Source organism: Tupaia chinensis, unplaced genomic scaffold (assembly GCF_000334495.1).
Source record: "Tupaia chinensis unplaced genomic scaffold, TupChi_1.0 Scaffold000402_1, whole genome shotgun sequence".
In the NCBI taxonomy this organism is placed as follows: domain Eukaryota; kingdom Metazoa; phylum Chordata; class Mammalia; order Scandentia; family Tupaiidae; genus Tupaia; species Tupaia belangeri.
Window position 1 is genome coordinate 816999 of NW_006159904.1, and position 18057 is coordinate 835055.

Here is an 18057-nt window from a genome sequence, read left to right on the forward strand (position 1 = left end):
GTGTGTGTGTGTGTGTGTGTGTGTGTGTGTGTGCCCAAGATCCTGACAGGAGAATGGAGAAGAAGGGATTCTCGCGAGGCCATCCCCCCGGGGGGTGATTTCTCGCCTTCTTTCTGTCTATCTTTGTCTGGTGAGCGCATGCACTCTATAGCAAAAACCTCTCCAAAAAAAAAAAAAATTAACTCAATGTTAATTTTCATTTTCTTACTATCCTTTGTACTTTTCTAACAAGCAAATGATGAATTTAAAAATTTTTGGACTAAATAAAATACTAATATAAAATATAACATGTAATATGAGGGACTTCAAAATCCTTATGGAAGAATGGAATTAAAGTACAGGTTTATTTTGGTGTAAAAATTTTTAAATCCATGTGTAGTTGTTTTTTTGTTTCACTTTTTTTCTTTTTTTTTTAATTTTGCTATAGGGCACATGTGCTCACCAAAGAAAAAGAAAGAAATTGAGAAATCATCTCCCAGGGAGAATGGCCACACTGAAATCCCTGCTCCACCATTCTCATCTCAAGATTTTGGGTATGTGGGACCAGCAGTTAACGTAATGGCTATGTAGCTAGACTCCCATGTAGTCGACCGCAGTTGGAGTCCTGGACCCAGTGGCTTAAACTCACGCCAGATGCGTGTGCGTGCGTGCCCAAGATCCCAAGAGGAGAATGGAGGAGAAGGGATTGCAGCATGGCCATCCCCCCTGGAGGGTGATTTCTCACTTTCTGTCTCTCTGACTCTGTCTGGCAAGCGCACACGCCCTATAGCAAAAACCTCTGAAAAAAAAATAAAGATTTTGGGCATGCACCCAGTGTTTTCTTTTTGTTTGTTTGTTTTTTGTCTTTGTTTTGAGAGGTTTTTGCTATAGGGCGTGTGCGTTCACCAGAAAGACAGAGAGACAGAGCAAGAAATCACCCCCCCAGCGTGGATGGCCATGCCGCAATCCCTTCTTCTCCATTCTCCTCTTGGGATCTTATGCATGCATGCACGCATGCCTGGTGCGAGTCTATGCCACTTGGTCTGGGATTTGAACCACAGTAGACTACATGGGAGTCCAGTGATATAGCCATTATGCCATCTGCTGGTCCCCCCAGCATGATTTTTTTAAGCAGCAGGTTTGAGACTTGAACCACGCAGTCAGCCATACAGGATACAGCTGCCTTAAACCTTCACACCACTTGCTGGCCTGCATAGCTTTAAAAATGTGCACTCCCATCAACTTTCTGAAGACTCCATGTTATAGAACACCAGACAGAAATTTAACATAGCTGAATTCTTTTATTGGGATTATTGTAATCTCAATGATAAAGTTCTATTTTGGTGTGAATTGGTATTCTGTGGACACCAAGTTTCATAGGTAACAGAAAGAGAATTTAAAAAGAGGGGTTGTAAAAACCAAAGGAATGGTTCCTTTCCTTGAGTCCCAACACACAGCATATAAATTATTTCTCAAGGCAGCATATTATGATTTTGATGATAAGAAAAACAGAATGATAAGCTAGAGAAGGTGGAACAGAGAAGAAAAGGCATAGATCTCTGGTTCTAGAAAACTTTGATAAAAATGCTAAACATACATTGTTTTCTTTAGTAAAAGCAGAAGCTCAAGTAGGAGTTAACATTAATGTTAAACAGAGTTAAAGCAGAATTAAAGTAAAGGAATCAATTGTTCCCTGCTATCCTGCATTTCCCCTTGAAGGGAAACTGTACTGGACATAGACCTTGTAGTGTCTAGCTGCACTTTGAGACCAAAAACAAAGCAAGCAATTTCACAGAGGACCTGATAAAAGTTTAGTATCAGAGAGTAACTTAAAACAGGAGTTGGGATCACAGAGGTTGATAAGAACATGCTAGGCAAAATTAAGTCTCAAAATCTGGAATCTAAAATAGAAACCCTGAAGAAATAGCATCAGTGAGTAGTGGGAATTGAGACAAAAATGGCCCTGAAGAACTAACTGCAGAACATGAACCCCTTTGATGGCCACTATATCCTTCAAAGTCCCAGCAGGAAACAGAAGACAAGATGGTTTAAAGGAAGAGACTTTAATCAACTCACTGCAACGACTTTACTTGCAGAAAGGTGTGCAGTGTTAAAAGAACAAAGGATGGTAAATCCACTTAGAAAGTTGCAATGGCAGGAGGTTATTACTACCCTGGACCTGAAGAGATGAAAGAAAAACACTACTGTCCTGAAGCTCACTAAGACCTGAAAACATGGAAGAGGGTACCTTAGCAGAACTGTACCTAGCAGTAATCATAGCGCCAGAGAAGTGAAGTAAGACAGAAGGGAAAAGCGAAGAAATATCCTAACTGATCTCTCTTCTCTTTCCCTCTGGTAGCACATTCACTAGGCAAATCTGATTGGAAGCCATGCACCATCTAAGCTTCAGGCCCCACCACAATGCAGAAAAGAGCAGAAGAATACAGGTAGATCTGGGGATCAAACAGAGACCAATCAAAGTCATACATAAGCTAAAGTTATGAAATAACTGAAGAAAACTGTCCAGAAAGAAGTGAGTGGCTTGAGAGAAAGAAAGGTGGGAGAGTAGCCAGTCCCTCCTACTGCCTTAATGCTGATGCTTTCCTGGTTCCAGTTCTACACATTCACTGTGACATCTCTCCCCAGCCCCCAGAGCTTGAGGCCCCTTTAATAGACCTTACTTCCTTTTGATGGAAAAAGCCCAAATAAATCAAAAACTATCAAAAGAAAATAAAACACTTCATCTTACTATTTCCCAATTAATTATAAGGCATAATTTTCAAAAACATCAAAGTAGCAATGTGTATGCTTATAGAGAAATAGGGAGACTATTAAGGAGATAGAGGAGATAAGGAAGCCCATGCAAAATCTATACAATACCTTGTCTTTAGTAGTTAACTGCTTCAAAGGGTTTTTAAATGGATGGACCCTAAGTGAAATAGTGGCAATGGTAATAATGCTAAAATTTAAATTATAACCTTATAGTAGTTGGGCTTTTTGGTATGTAAATGTATACCTTAGGAAAATGGTTTATGTTTTTCTTAACCTACTGTCTTTTATTGAACTCAGTAATAGGAATACCAACCAAGGTTTACTTTTGATAGGGCACATGTGCTCATGGTTCGTGGGGAGGGGGGACATGAGAGAGAACTGAAGCAGAAGCACCTCCATCTTTGAACTTTACATTACACTTGCTTTCTCCTTTTGCCCAGAGTAAATAGAGTGATTAATAGTCTGTCTTTGTTAACTAGCCCAAAACCATTTTGTTCTGATGTTCCTTAGCAATGTAACTACCAATCACCAGACCCCTGACCCAGAGCCATGGGGACCATAAAACAAAGGTCTGGAGAATGCCCTTAGAAATAATTAACCTGCATGATTCAGCTTCTGTAACTGCTTTGAATGGGAACCCCACTCCCTTTCCTCTTCACTCTCTCCTTGGTTTCCATTGTAATCACCTTACCAATCCAGAATCAATTATGCATTTTTCCTATATAAGCACCTCTCTCCTTTCACTCAGGGCTGCAGGGTTTTGAGAGACATGAGTCCCCCAGTATGCCGCCAGCTTAATCGATAAAACTCCAATAAACTTGGCTATGTCTGGATGTCCTCTTATTTCTCGTTGATTAGACTATAACAGGACAAGACAGAGCAAGAGAGCACCCACTAGAGGGGATAGCCATGCAGCAATCCCTTCTCCTCCACTCTGCAGGATTTGGGGCACACATGATCCATGTGTGTTTTAAGCTGCTGAGATGCAAGCCACAGGAAGCCAAGTGGCCCCAGTCACCTTAACTACCATGCCACCAGCAGGCCCAGAACTGGGATTTAAATATACTATCTATTATGCTGGTAAATTTTTCTAATATCTTTTAACTGCTGGAGAGGAGAAAAAACCTACTCTTTTATGTTAATCACCTGGGGGCCTGCAAATTAAACTAAAGACATTAACAAAAGAAAAAACAATTTGATTACAAGAGCTATAAGCTTACAGGAGTGTTCAGAAGTGGGTAAATCAAAGGAGTGGTAAGCTCTTGGGACTTCTATACCTAGTTTAATAGGGGAAAGGGAAAGAAAAGGTTCCTAGAAGATAAACAAATATGTTTCCTTAGGAAAGACAAATGGATGTTTAGGAGAACAAGTAGTAGATTGGGAAGAAGAATTTCCCTCTTATCCATGTAAGTACAAAAAGACCTGATAAGACATTTTGGTCAACATCCTGATTAATGCTGGGGAAATATGTTTGTTTTTGTAGATGTTAGTGAGTGGTCTTTCTATTCTGAAGTCATGGTCATGAACTCCCACAAGAATGGGGATTTCTGGTGGGCTTGCTCTCCTTCTCTCTCTTGGGAGCATAAATTGACCAGCAACTGGAAGAAAAAATACAATAGATCGATCACAGTCCTTTTCACACTTTTTCATTGTTTCATGAAATGTTACTTTACTTAAGACTTACGCTAGGAGCCAGCAGGTGGCATGGCGGTTATTAAGGAGGCTGGATTCCCACATGGTCAACCACGGTTTGAGTCTTGGATCCAATGGCTTGAAAATCACACCAGAAGCCCGTGCAGGTGTGCCCAAAATCTCAAGAGGAGAAGGGATTGTGGTGTGGACATTCCCCTTGGGGGATGATTTCTCACTTTCCCTCTCTCTGTTTCTCTCTCTCTGGCAAGCACACAAAACCAAGGCATAAACCTAAAAATAACAAAACAAACAAAAACTTACCCTAGAGGCCATAGCAAGGGGAAAGTAGTCAAAACAAAATAAGTTTCCCAGAGAGAAAAAAAAAAAAAAAACAATGTCTCAAGGGTAAATCATTTATTGCTCAACACAAGTCTACCTTGGTCAAGGTTCTGGCCCACTCCACATTCTGGAAGAAGCCTCCTCTGCTGTCAGGTACTGCTGCTACTTAGAGGCTCCAGACTGTCCCACTACTGCATCCCAGCCGCAAGTCTTCGTTTGGGGCAGTTTGGGGAGAAATATCATCGTTCTAACGCCACAATTCATACACTGGTCGGGAACAATTTTAATGTACATAGTGGAATTCCAGAAGAAAAGTGCCCTGAAACTACTTAGGTGGAGCTGGCTCAATGTAAAAAAAGCGCGGCCCCGCCAAACACTGCAAGGCTTCCGCAGCAACATCTCCAGGATTCCACTACTCCACCGCCGCCTGGGGGCGCCTCCGCCCTCGGGCCGCACATGCGCAGTCGGTCCCTCCGGGTCTGCGTCAGCCCCGCCCCGCGGGGACGCCGGGTTCCCTGAGAGCCCCGGCCGTGCACGCGCCGGTGCGCCGGCCGTGGCTGCGCAGGCGTGGTGGCGGTCTTCGCGAAGCCGGTTGCTTTTCCTCTCGCGTGTCTTGAACCCTGGGTTTGAGACGTGCCGTTGGGCCCCGCAGGTGTTGGACGTCCGGGGTCGTGGGCCCGGGCCACGTCTCAGCAGTACGGAGGTGCGGAGTGGCGCCGAGGCCGCGGGGGCGGGCGCCGCCGGCGGTGTACACCACTCCGGGGCCCTGGCCCCTGCTGCGGCTTCGGGGGCTCCCGCGCCTGCCGCGGCCCCGACCTCGCAGTTCACCCTGCTGGTGATGCACCCGTGCGGAGGGCAGGATGAGGCTGCGGCCGAGGGCGCTCTGTGCCAGGCCCCGGCGCCGGGGGGCAGCGTTGGGGCGGGCAAGCCCGTTAGGTACCTATGTGAAGTGGTGGGAGATGGCGAGGAGGACGCAGGGGAAGATGAAGCGGACCTGTTGGACACGTCCGACCCGCCTGGGGGAGGCGAGAGCACAGCTAGTTTGGAGGATCTGGAGGATGAGGAAACCCACTCCGGGGGCGAAGGCGGCAGCGGGGGAGCCCGGAGGCGGGGCAGCGGTGGGGGCGGCATGAGCAAGACTTGCACCTACGAGGGCTGCAGTGAGACCACGAGCCAGGTGGCCAAGCAGCGCAAGCCGTGGATGTGCAAGAAACACCGCAACAAGATGTACAAGGACAAGTACAAAAAGAAGAAGAGTGACCAGGCCCTGAACTGCAGTGGGGCCGCCTCGGCTGGCAGTGCAGGAAGCGTCAAACTGGAGGTATGGGACCATAACCGAGGCCTTGGGGGAAGGCCGTGGGAGTTGAAAGAGCAGCTTCATCTTGCCGCCAAACCCGTCTCCAGGGCTTGTCCACCCGCTCCTAGAGCTGGGTTGGCGCGGCTGGCCTAGTGGCTTATTCTAAGGTAATGTTCATAGGAACGTGTGCAAAGCCTTAACAGTTCTGTGCATTTACGCGGTAGGTGAGTGAATGTCATGAAAATGATGTGACATAGAAGCAGATCTGTCATTGCAAAGATCTGGTTATAGATGATCATCGCTAACAGAGCAGGCAAACAGATTTTGGGGCTTAAATTAGTACCTTGGAGAAGGTGATAGTTTCTTGTTTGCGCTACTCTGTTCTCAGTATCCGGTTCTGAACATCTGTGTTCTGTTACTCCTGTGCTTACTACTGTGTTTTATTATTCTGTTCTCAGTTTACCCTACTCAGTTTACCCTACCGTTCCTATGCTTCTTAGTACCTCTATTCTCAGTAGCCTGATTGCCTTGCTCCTCTATCCAGTACCTTGTTCTCAGTACCCCTGTACTTAATACCCTAATGGAAAAATTTGAGTAATATATAAATCTCAGAAAACTTTGTGGATTGTTTGAGTTGAAGTGTATTGAAGCTTAAAGCCAGTGCTCTGGAGTTAGACTCCGACTGCATCTCCCCATTCCATCGTTTATGGACCCTCTGGCCTTGAACAGGCCATTAAACTTTCTAAGCCTCAGCTGATTCTGTGAAAGGGGCATTAAAATAGAACCCTGTTTGGACCTGCAGTTGATGGTAATGGCTGTGTTGCTGGACTCCCATGTAGTCAACCGTGGTTCCAGTCCCGGACCTGGTGGCCTAAACTCACACTGGGCATGGGTGCATGCATGTCCAAGATCTGGAGAGAATGGAGGAGAAGGGATTGCAGCCATCCTGGGGGGGTGGGGGGATTTGGGATTTCTTGGTTTTTTTGTCTGTCTTCTCTGTCTTTCTGGCTAGTGCACGCGCCCTATAGCAAAAACCTCCCCCTTCCAATAGAACCGTGTTCAGAATTTCTGGGAATGTGTGAGATATCCCACATTGAGTGCTCACACTCAGTCGCTAAGCATTAGCGGTTATTGTCCTTGTTAGCGGTGTACTTTGAGATTGTTAAAGGTAACTGGATACTTCCTCCTGTGTGAGCTATCACCCTTCAGTGGAGAGAAAAATTGAATTTTGTTACAAGTGACTCAGAAAATAATTTTTAAAACTGAAACTTCTTGGGGCCAGCAGGTGGCATGGTGGTTGAGGCACTGGACTTCCTACATGACTGACCGCAGTTTGAGTTCTGGAGCTGGCAGCTTTCTTTCTCACTTTCCCCTCTCTTTCTCATTTTGTCTCTTGCTGGTGAGTGCACGTGCCCTCTAGCAAATTAAAAAAAAGAATAAGACTAAATAATTATTTAAAACAAAGCTGAATCCTCTCTTAGAATGTATTCTCAGTCTTTAAATATCTTAGTTTCAGGCTAATCTTGAACAACTGCCCCATTGCTAAAATTTTAGACTAATTGTTTAAAACTGTAGTGTTCTGAATATTTCTAAAATATGCAGGCACCCACAAGCCGTACTTCATTAATACTGGTTAGGATATGGAGTGAGTTTTCTTTCCATTCAGTTGAAGTCTTTTTTATGCTAGAAAGTACCTGCATGGTTGAAAGAGAAGAGATGGGGTTTCATCACGCTGTGATCTTGGGCACACACGCATACCTCATGTGTTTTCAGGCTAATCTGGGGATTAGAACCACCATTAGCCAAATGGCTTCCAGCACTGTAGTCAAGTATGTACGGTTACCCCGCAAGGCTGGGCCACAATTCAGTCTTAATCTATTTGAGATAAAAGGACTTTAAGAATCTTTTGAAACCTAATGAAGACTTTCTAGAAAAGTACACATATGTCAGTGTTGAATTTTGTATACTAATTCATGGATTTAGGACTCTTGTAATAGTTAAAAATCCTCTCTATTCATATCCAGGTAAAATAATATGTTTTACCAAATCTTGGGTTACAAGGATTCATGGAAATAAGTATCTCAGTACAAAATGAAAGTTAGTAAAGGTGATCAAGTTATTTTTATTTATTTTTTTAGAGAGATTTTTGTTACAGGGTATATGTGCTCACTGGAGAGACAGAGACACAGAAAGTGAGAAATCACCCCCCCTAGGGGGGCTGGTCATGCCTCAATCCCTTCTCCTCCATTCTCCCCTCAGGGTTTTACGCATGTACACACATGCACCTGTCATGAATTTTAAGCCACCCGGTCTGGAATTTAAACCATGGTCAACTACATGGGAGTCCAGTGACTTAATCGTTATGTTATCTGTTGGTCTGGATGATCAAGTTTTGTCCGTCCAAAGGTACTCAGAGAGAGAGAGAGACAAAATAAAATAGAGAGAGAGAGCCAGGACAAGGTTTCTTTCCAAGGAAGAAGCATTTCACTTATGACTACCTATCGTTTTTAAATTATTTTTTTTTTTAATGAAAGGCTATCATCTGGAAGAAGCAGATTTCTAGTGCATCATTTTGAGGTAACTAGGACTCTGACAGATATCACCAGGGATGTTTATTTAAAAATAAATTGAATAAAAGCTGTCTTAATGTTAGAACTATTCAAAACTGAATGAAGTGCCTCAAAAGTTGGCACTCTTGGAACCAGCAGTTGGCATAATACATTACTGGATTCTCACGTAGTTGACTATAGTTTGAGTTCCGGACCTGGTGGCTTAAAACTCAGTGCATATGCCTGGGTGCCCAAAATCCCAAGAAGAGAATGGAGGAGAAGAAATTGCAGCATGGCCATCCCTCTGAGGGCCATCCCTCTGTCTCTCTGTCTCTTTCTGTCTCCAGTGAGCTCATGCTCGCTATAGCAAAAATCTCTCTTAAAAAAAAAAATAGTAGTACTTGTTCAAATTTTTGAAAAGAGAATTCCAACATTTGGTAGAGGTTTGGACTAGATGACTCAAAGTTATTTCTACTCAAAATGTATGTGATTTTGTTATGTTAACACTCTGAGTCTACCTACATGGTGCTTTGTCTAGGATATGGAGGATAGAGGGTACTCCATCAAGTCAGTTTCAGCATGCCATATATTGTGCACATAGAAATGAATCTCCATAAACAAAGGTGACTTTGGGTGGAGAGAGAAAGAAATTATTTTTGTTGTCTTTGGGTATTAGAACCCTCTTTTTACAGTTGAGATGGAACATTTCTGTAAAATTGCATGGGTTAACGTCTCATAATAAAAAAAGGTAAAGGAGGTATTTTCATAAACAACTGAGAGAGACCAGTAAAGAAGGCCAAGAGAAAAATCAGATAATATACTATTCTGTTTGGAAAGTCATGTGTTTTTCTATGCAAAAATGTGTCATGACTTTTCCAACAACCCAATAAAGTCCAGAGAGATTAAATACATATAAATTCATGCTAAAACATTTAATTTTTGTATTTTATGTCACAGGGCATTTGTGCACTTTGAGACAAAGAAAAGTCCTCTAGTGGGGCCTTGTCATTCCACAGTCCTCTTTCTTTTTACTCTTCCTTCTCTTCAGGAACCTGAGCAAATTCACCTGGCGTGATTTTCAAGCTGCCAGGGTAGGGTTCAAACTATAGTCAGCCATGTGAGGGGTCCACTCCTCCTACACAGTACTTATACACCGTGCTATGGAGCCAGCCTAAAACATAGACAGATTTATGTTTGTTAATGTTTGTAAGAATTTTTGTATTGTGGTTCAGTCTTGTATCTGATTTTATAAAAGTTTCAGGGAACATACAAGAAAATTGCAAGTAATTAAGATTCTGGCAACTAACTGGGATGCATTCGATAGTAAGTGCTGCTGATTTGCTTGAATAGAAATGTTGAAGAATAATGGTATCATTTTAGAACTTAATTATTTTGCCTATACCAGTGGCAGAAGACTTTTTATGCCAGTGCTTTCTAGCTTTATTATTATTTATTTAATTATTTATTTTTAGTTTTTTTGCCATAAGGCACATGCACGCAATAGAGAGGAGAGAATCAGAAAAGAAAAAAGAAAGGGAAAGTGAGAAATCTCCCCCTGGGGGGTTGGGCACTCTGCAATCCCTTCTCTTCCATCCTCCTTTCAAGATTTTGGGCACATACATACAGTGCCTGGCATTATTTTCAAACCATCAGGTTTGGGACTTGAACTGCAGTTGATAATGTGGAATCCAGCACCTTAACCACCATGCCACCTGCTAGCCCTGTTTTCTAGACTTTTTAAGCCAGTTCATCATTTTTTTCCTAACTTTCAGATTTTGAAGGCTATGCTTATCAATGACCTCTTTAAGTAATATTCTGCTGTCTCCACCATATTTTTTTTGGTTGTCAATTGGGCAAAAAATCAATTATGGTGTCTCGTTACCAATATATATGACAGGAAGGCTTTATTTTGCTGAGGGTAGCTTTATATGAGAAGAATGTTCAATTTCACTTGGCTTTTATTTTGTAATATTAAAAATAGCTCACAAGTAACCCTTTGACCCCTTTTTGTCATTCCTGCCCTGCTGTTAACTTTTGAGACCCTTTAAGAGACCAAAGAACCCAGTTAGATATCCTGAAAGGAGAAGGAATGATGAGTAGTGTTATAGGAAATTAGCTGCCAAGACCTGCCTGTGATAACAAGGGACTTTCCTGAAGTTTCACAGGGACTGGGCAAGAAGAAGGAAGAGAAGCAAAGTCCTGTTTATTACATTGTTAAAATGCCTGTAATTGTGGATTATTGTATTATGCTAACCATTAATCCCATTTGTATTTTATCATTTATCCCAGGAAAGTGCAGATAACATACTCTCCATTGTTAAACAAAGAACAGGATCTTTTGGAGATCGTCCTGCAAGACCTACTCTTTTAGAACAAGTGTTAAATCAAAAAAGACTGGTAAATATCTGTTTGTAAAGTAATTATAAATCTTTTAACAAAAGTTGTTTGCTATAAATGGAACTATTTAGATTTTTGAGACTTTAAAACTTGTTAAACTGGTCATCAAGTTTGAATTGTGCATCTTTGCCTGTACACACTAGAACCTCACCAATGCTCTTGAAAGACTGTAAGACTAGGAACACTGGGGCCAGCAGATGGTGTGGTGGTTAAGGGACTGGACTCCCACTTGGCCGACTATGGTTCAAGTCTTAGACTTGGTGGTTTGCTTTTTCACTTACTTTCTCTCTGTGTGTCTCTCTAATGAGCACATGTACCCTATAGCAAATTAAATGATAATAATAATAAATAAAATTAAATAAATAATTCTTTTCTTAAAAAAGAATAGGAATGCTTAATTCTATTTTTTTCATTAACTATACTGTGAATATTTGAGCAAAATGGTGTATGTGTGTGTGTGTGGGTGTATCCTAGGGTGTGTGTACTCACTGGAGAGTGACGGAGAAAGAGAGACGGAAAGTGAGAAATCACCCTGAGGGTGGCTGCACTGCAACCCATTATCCTCCATTTTGGGATTTTTGAGCACACACGCATGCATATGTGCCCCATGTGATTTTTCAACCTTCTAGTGTGGGACTCAAACTGTTGACCATGTGGGAGTCCAGCGCCTTGTCTACCATGCCACCTGCTGGCCCTAGCAAGATGGGATTTTAAAACACGCTCTCACTGTAGTAAACTCTGGGGATAATGGAATGTTAATGAGGTAATTAGATCCATATTTAATAAGGACCTCTTATGAATTAGATAGGCATTAGAACCCAATCAGAAAAGTAGAGATTGTTCAATAGTTACCACAGTAATTAGTAATTTGAGGGCAAAAAATAATCTATCTCATCCCATCACACTACATTTCAAATTCCTGATAAAGAATTTTTAATTTTTTTTATAAAACAGAATTTTATTTTACAAATATGGAATGAGATTTTCTAACTTAAAGGAAATAGATAAAATCATAAAAGATTATGAAATTTACTGTAGTCATTTCTCCTTATCTGCCAAGCATACATTCTAGGACCTTCTGTGGATGCCTAAAACTATGAATAGTACCAAACCCTCTCTATATATACTATGTTTTTTAGAGCTGATAATCAGAGCAGTTGCTAAATACCTAATGGGCAGGTAGTATATACAGTGAATATGCTGGACAAAGAGGATGATTCACATCCTGGGCTGGATAGAGCACCAGGGCAGGAGATGATCTAGTCCTACTCCGAACAGCAGAAGACTTAATAATTATGAATTCTTTATTTCTGGAATTTTCCACTTAATATTTCAGACTGCAATTGACTATAGGTCAGTGAAACTGTGGAAGGAAAAACCATAGGTAAGAGGGGTAGAAAAGAATGCTGTAGTTAAAAATGGCAGCATAAGCTAAAAGTGCAAAAATAACATAGGAAGAATATTTGCAACAAATGTAAAAGACTGGCTGATATCAAATATGCTTGATGGTTCTATTAGATAAAACATTCATATAATTTGATGAGAAAAAACTTTGGCCTTGACAGATTGCAAAGTAGAAATTTTGGGTTGTCAGGAAAGTCATGATGCATAGAAAAACAGAAAATATGTCACAACTTTCCCGAAAAACAGAAAATATGTCACAACTTTCCCGATGACCTAATACTACTGTAAAATATCAGTTAAAAATGATATGATGAACAGTAACAGTAATTGAAAATTTGTTGATACAATGATTTTGAGAGTTCCATGAAAGGAGCATTTGATGGCATCATAGATTGGTACAGCACTTGTAGAAAGCAGTGGGCAGCACGTATAAGCAATCTTTTAAATGGTCATCCCTTCAACTCAGAAATCACACGTAATGTGAAGACGTTCACAGAAAGTAAATCCAAAATATGGATACATTTAAGCATAAATATATTGCCAGAAATATATTTACCGTAAATAATAAAGTAGTTTAAACGAATGTCCAATAGTTTCATTAACAGCTAAGTAGATTATGCACATTTACTCAATAGAATATAGGGAAATTTTTTTTTTTTGAGAAGTTTTTGCGATAGGGCATGTACACTCACCAGAAAGACAGAGAGACAGAAAGTGAGAAATCACCCCTAGGGGGGATGGCCATGCCGCAATCCCTTCTCCTCCATTCTCCTCTTGGGATCTTGAGCTCACACGCACCCAGCATGAGTTTAAGCCACTGGGTCTGGGACTCGAAACACGGTCGACTACATGGGAGTCCAGCGACATAGCCATTATGCTAACTGCTGGTCCCAATATAGGGAAATCTTTACAAATAATTTTTAAAACTATTTAGTAAAAATGGGCATGATCGAATATATATTATAAAATCAGTGTTTAATGATAGTATTTCCACTTTGTTCAGTTTATTTTTGTCAACTTATTGGGGCCCAAAGTTCTTTTTTTATCAATTTATGTAAAACAGTTATACATCATTTAATGACAGGGATATGTTCTTAGAAATGCATTGTTAGGCAATTTCATCATTGTACACACATCATGGAATATACTTACAGAAACCTAGATGGTATAGCCTATAAAACACCTATGCTGTAAGGCAGAGCCAGTCCCTTCTAGGCTACAAACTTACAAACCTTACAGGTCACTATATGAATGCTGTAGGTAGTTGTAACACCGTGGTATTTGTGTATCTGAACATAGAAAAAGTACAGCGAAAATACAATATAAACAATAAAAATGATACACCTATCTTAGGGCACTTATGAATGAAGATTGCAAGACTGAAATTTGGGTTAGTGAGTGAATAGTGAGTGAATGTCAAGGCCTAGGACCTTATTGCTTACTAATGTAGGCTTTATAAACACTGTACATCTAGGCTAAACTAAATTTATCCAAAATTATGTTCTTCTTTCAGTAATAAATTAATCGCAGCTTTCTGTAACATTTTTACTTTGTAAACTTTTACGTTTTTCTTAACTTTTTAACCCTTTATACTAACATTTAGCTTAAAACATGAGGCCAGCCACCATGGCATAGCCATAATACAATGCTCCTTCATGCTGAGGCTGTCTTGGAGGTCCTGGGTTTGTTCCTGAGGTCTCGTACAGGTGAAGCAGGAGCTATGTGCCCATGACCCTGGCTAGTGGAGACTGGAGGTGGATCATGGCATGAGGATCCCGTTAGAGGGTGCTTCTTTTTCTCTCATGGAAAAAATATATTAATTTTTAAAGCCACATTGCATAGCTATCCAAAAATATTTTCTTTACATTCTATACACTTTTATTCTATTTTAAAATTTTATTTATTTTTGTAACTGTTTTGGTTAAAAACTAAGACACAAACATACATATTGGCCTAAATCTACCCAGGATCAGAATCATCAGTATCATTGTCTTCCAGCTCCACATTTTGTCCCACTGGAAGGGCCATGATAAACAGAAATAACACAAGATCAAATCAAGCACAAGAGAAAATGATGCAATCAAGAGAAGCAGTAAATGCAAGATGTCCAAGGCTGTTGCAGGTGTGACATGTCACACTTTCATAGTAAACTTGTTTTTCTATAAGTAGAAAAGGAGTACACTCTAGTGATAAAAAAGTATGGTATAGGGGCCGGCAAGTGGCATGGTGGTTAAAGGCGCTGGACTCCCACATGGCCGACCACGGTTCAAGTCTCGGACCTGGTGGCTTGCTTTCTCACTTCCTCTCTCTCTCTCTGTCTCTCTCTGATCAAACTGAAAATAATAATGATAATAATAAAGTTAAATAAAATAATTCTTTTAAAAAAAAAGTATGGTATAATAAATACCTAAACTAATGACATAGTTATTATCAGGTTTCATGAAACTGTACATAATTATGTTCTACATCAATGTCGTCACAAATACCTGAGTAATCTTTGCATTGTATGTTACAGCAACCACATAGCTAGGTGATAGGAACTTTTTAATTCCATTATAATCTTTCGGGACCATATCTTATATATCCTGTCTGATGCTGACCAAAACGTGCAGTTCATGACTGTATTTTTTAAAATAACAATATATTAACCATAGTTGGCTAAATCATTACCGCTATATTTTAAAATAGTAAGTGTACAAAAATGGATTAGAGCAGTCATATTCTTTTGTGAAATGTTGGTAATGTGTTAATTTATATATACCTGTATATATACAGAGTTATAAACATATACATTCACACACATAATTTTTAAATTTCTTCATGAAGACCTAGTTGCTAGTGAGAGAAACTTGAATTCCAATACTAGTTTATACATATAAGAAGGGTTCCAAAATTAAATGGAAAATGCATATTGTGAAGAAGCTATGCATGAATTAGAAAAAAAATTTTGTGCAGAAATAAACTTACACTGGGACCAACAGATGGCATAATGTTTGCATCGCTGGCCTCCCACATAGTCAACTGCAATTTGAGTTCTGGACCCAGTAACTTAAAACTCACACCAGGCATGTGTGTGTGCATGCCCAAAATCCCCAGAGGAGAGTGGAGAAGGGATTGCAGCATGTCCACCCCCCCGGGGGGGGGGGATTTCTAGCTTTTTTTCTCTGTGTCTCAGGGGAGGGTGATTTTTAGATTTTTGTCTCTCTGTCTCTCTCTGTCTCTCCAGGGCATGAAAAAAAGAAATAAACTCATACTTGAGTTCCATTTTGTCATGAACTTTTTGAAGTCTCTTCATATTTCTAAACTGGCATTTAATTGCCATTTCACATGAGGCCCCCTTCAATTCCTTTTTCCCTTGCGGTAATCTTGGGCCTGTGCTATTCTTGATTATTTGCTCTTCTCTGTTTCAAGAGAGTATATTTGCTGGCATATCATGAAAAGCATTTCTTTTGTATGCAGATTCACCAATAAAATCAGGCTTTATGCGTTATTTTTAGATGTTAGTATTTTGATGTATGACATCAAATTTTATTATACAGTTTCATTGCAGTGCATCAGATACGCAAGTGAATTCAATTCAGTCATGTTTTGTTTTGTAAATATATTGTATCTGGTTTAGGGGTACATTAGAATCTATAGCATGAATAGTCTGATCATGTAAGAATAATGCTATTAATAATTTTTTTTCTTTTTTCTTTTTAAGTCATTACTTAGAAGTCCAGAAGTAGTGCAATTTTTACAGAAACAGCAACAGCTATTAAATCAGCAAGTTTTGGAGCAAAGACAACAGCAGTTTCCAGGATGATCATTGTGAGGGACCTTCTCAAGAACATCTACATGTTTTTTTATCTTATTGTCATAGATGAACATATTTTTATAATAATGACAAATGGGGTAAGATATGCCAGTAGAACATCTCCTGTAAATGTCTGTTTGCATTTGGGCATAAATAAGTATTGCACTTTGTGCATCCAATCTTTTCAGATCACCATAAGTTTGAAGAAATCAGCTTATCTTTCCAAAATAACATTTAATTACAGTGTTTTTTAAAAATATGTTTTTCTTCAGTTATTATTACTGAAGTTAATGAAGCAGTTACTTTCTGTGGAAGTCATGAAGTTAATATATGCTAATCTTGAATCATGTAACTCAGTGGTTCTCATCAAGAGGTAGTTGGAAATATATGGGTGTATTTCTTGGTTGTCAGATTGAGCTTGAAAACTGCTGGCCTTCATAGAGTGGGCCAGGAACGCTAACTGTTCAGTGTCTGGGATAGTCCCACAAATTTAAGAATTATCTCATCCACAATGTCAATCACATTCCTCTTTAACTACCTGTGATAGCATGTAGTTGGGGAACCTAGAACTAGGTTATGGAAATAACCTTTCTTTGCAGTTAATACTGAAGCTGTCAAACAGGTAAGCATATTTTTGATCTACAAGGAAAGTGATCATTGATATCTGTGAAATCAGGATGTGCATCTGTTTTCAGAGATGTGAGGATAAAATCTGACCGGGATTACCTTAATTCATGGAATGAATGCATTTCCTAAAGTTGGCTTTTCTGTTTCATGTTACCTTTTAGTGTTGATCTCCTTTAAAGTAGATACTGGTGTATTGAATTTATTAACAGCATAGGTCTCAATCCAGCGATGCCAGGACAAAATTATTTTTCTTATGCTCATTTGTCATTAAAGAAAATGTCAAAGAGATTGTTTTCAAAAGGAAATTCTGAAAATAACACTCCAGCATTTTACCATTATTTTTCAAAATTAAACTAATTTAAGACTGTTATTCCTAATTTCAAGAATGATGAATAATCTGGATAGATTTTTTTTTTTTTGTATTTCCTCCTAGGAAAACTTTAAAAAAGCAATCGTACCAATAAGAATAACAAACCAAATGTCAAGAGGGTATATCCAATTTTAGGGTAATAAATGTATGTATGTCAAGTTTTAACTGTAAACATTTGTTAATTAATTGGTTTTTAAACTCTGTAATCTATATCAAGTTAAACTTGTTGTGGCTGTCCTAAGGGATATTTGTGGAGAAAAAAATGTTTTTATTTTTTGTGTGTCTTATGCCCACATATTGTGCAAAAACACTTTTACCACAATTATTCATTAAAGTCCAATTGTTTACCTTTTGAGTTGTCTGATTTTCTTTTTCTGTTATTTACTTAGTTCTCACTATATCCAAAGGAATTCATATATTACCTATGATTAACTGTTAGTTTGTTCTTGCACTTAAGGTGTTGGAACTTTATTGAATCTCTAATGCACAAGTTATTTTCTGTGACAAAAACGTCGGGTATGCTTCTTCATATAGAATAAGGGAAATAGGAAAGGTGAGAAAGTAATAAGCCATGGAAAACTGAATGAAAGAAAAGGGAATTGATTTATATATTTAGAAAGACTGTGATGACTAATATGTGTCCGACCCTATAGTGGATCATTGATAGGTTCATTATCTTTTCCCTGGGGTATTTTTTATTTTAAGGTAGCTGCCCTGCTATGGTTTTAAGTGTCTCTACCAAAATTCATATTAAAACTTAACACCTAATGCTGCAGTGTTGGGAGGTAGGGCCCAGTGGGAGGTGTGTGGAACAAAGGGGATGGATCCCTCATGAATAGATTAAGGCACATCCCTGTAAAGGAAGCAGTTCTCTTTAACTAGTTTCCACAAAGAA

General features: G+C 39.7%; 1 protein-coding gene across 1 annotated transcript in view; it reads left to right on the top strand.

Annotated features, from left to right (window-relative positions):
* The window catches only part of RFXAP (regulatory factor X associated protein), a 92050-nt gene extending 74536 nt beyond the window's left edge, over positions 1-17514 (top strand). The window contains exons 4-6 of the mRNA XM_014590062.2: positions 4815-6043; positions 10858-10965; positions 16073-17514. Coding sequence (XP_014445548.2) covers positions 4815-6043; positions 10858-10965; positions 16073-16174 — 1439 coding nt within the window. The 3' untranslated portion in view covers positions 16175-17514. The remainder of the gene's footprint in view (positions 1-4814; positions 6044-10857; positions 10966-16072) is intronic.
* Positions 17515-18057: the final 543 nt, after the last annotated feature.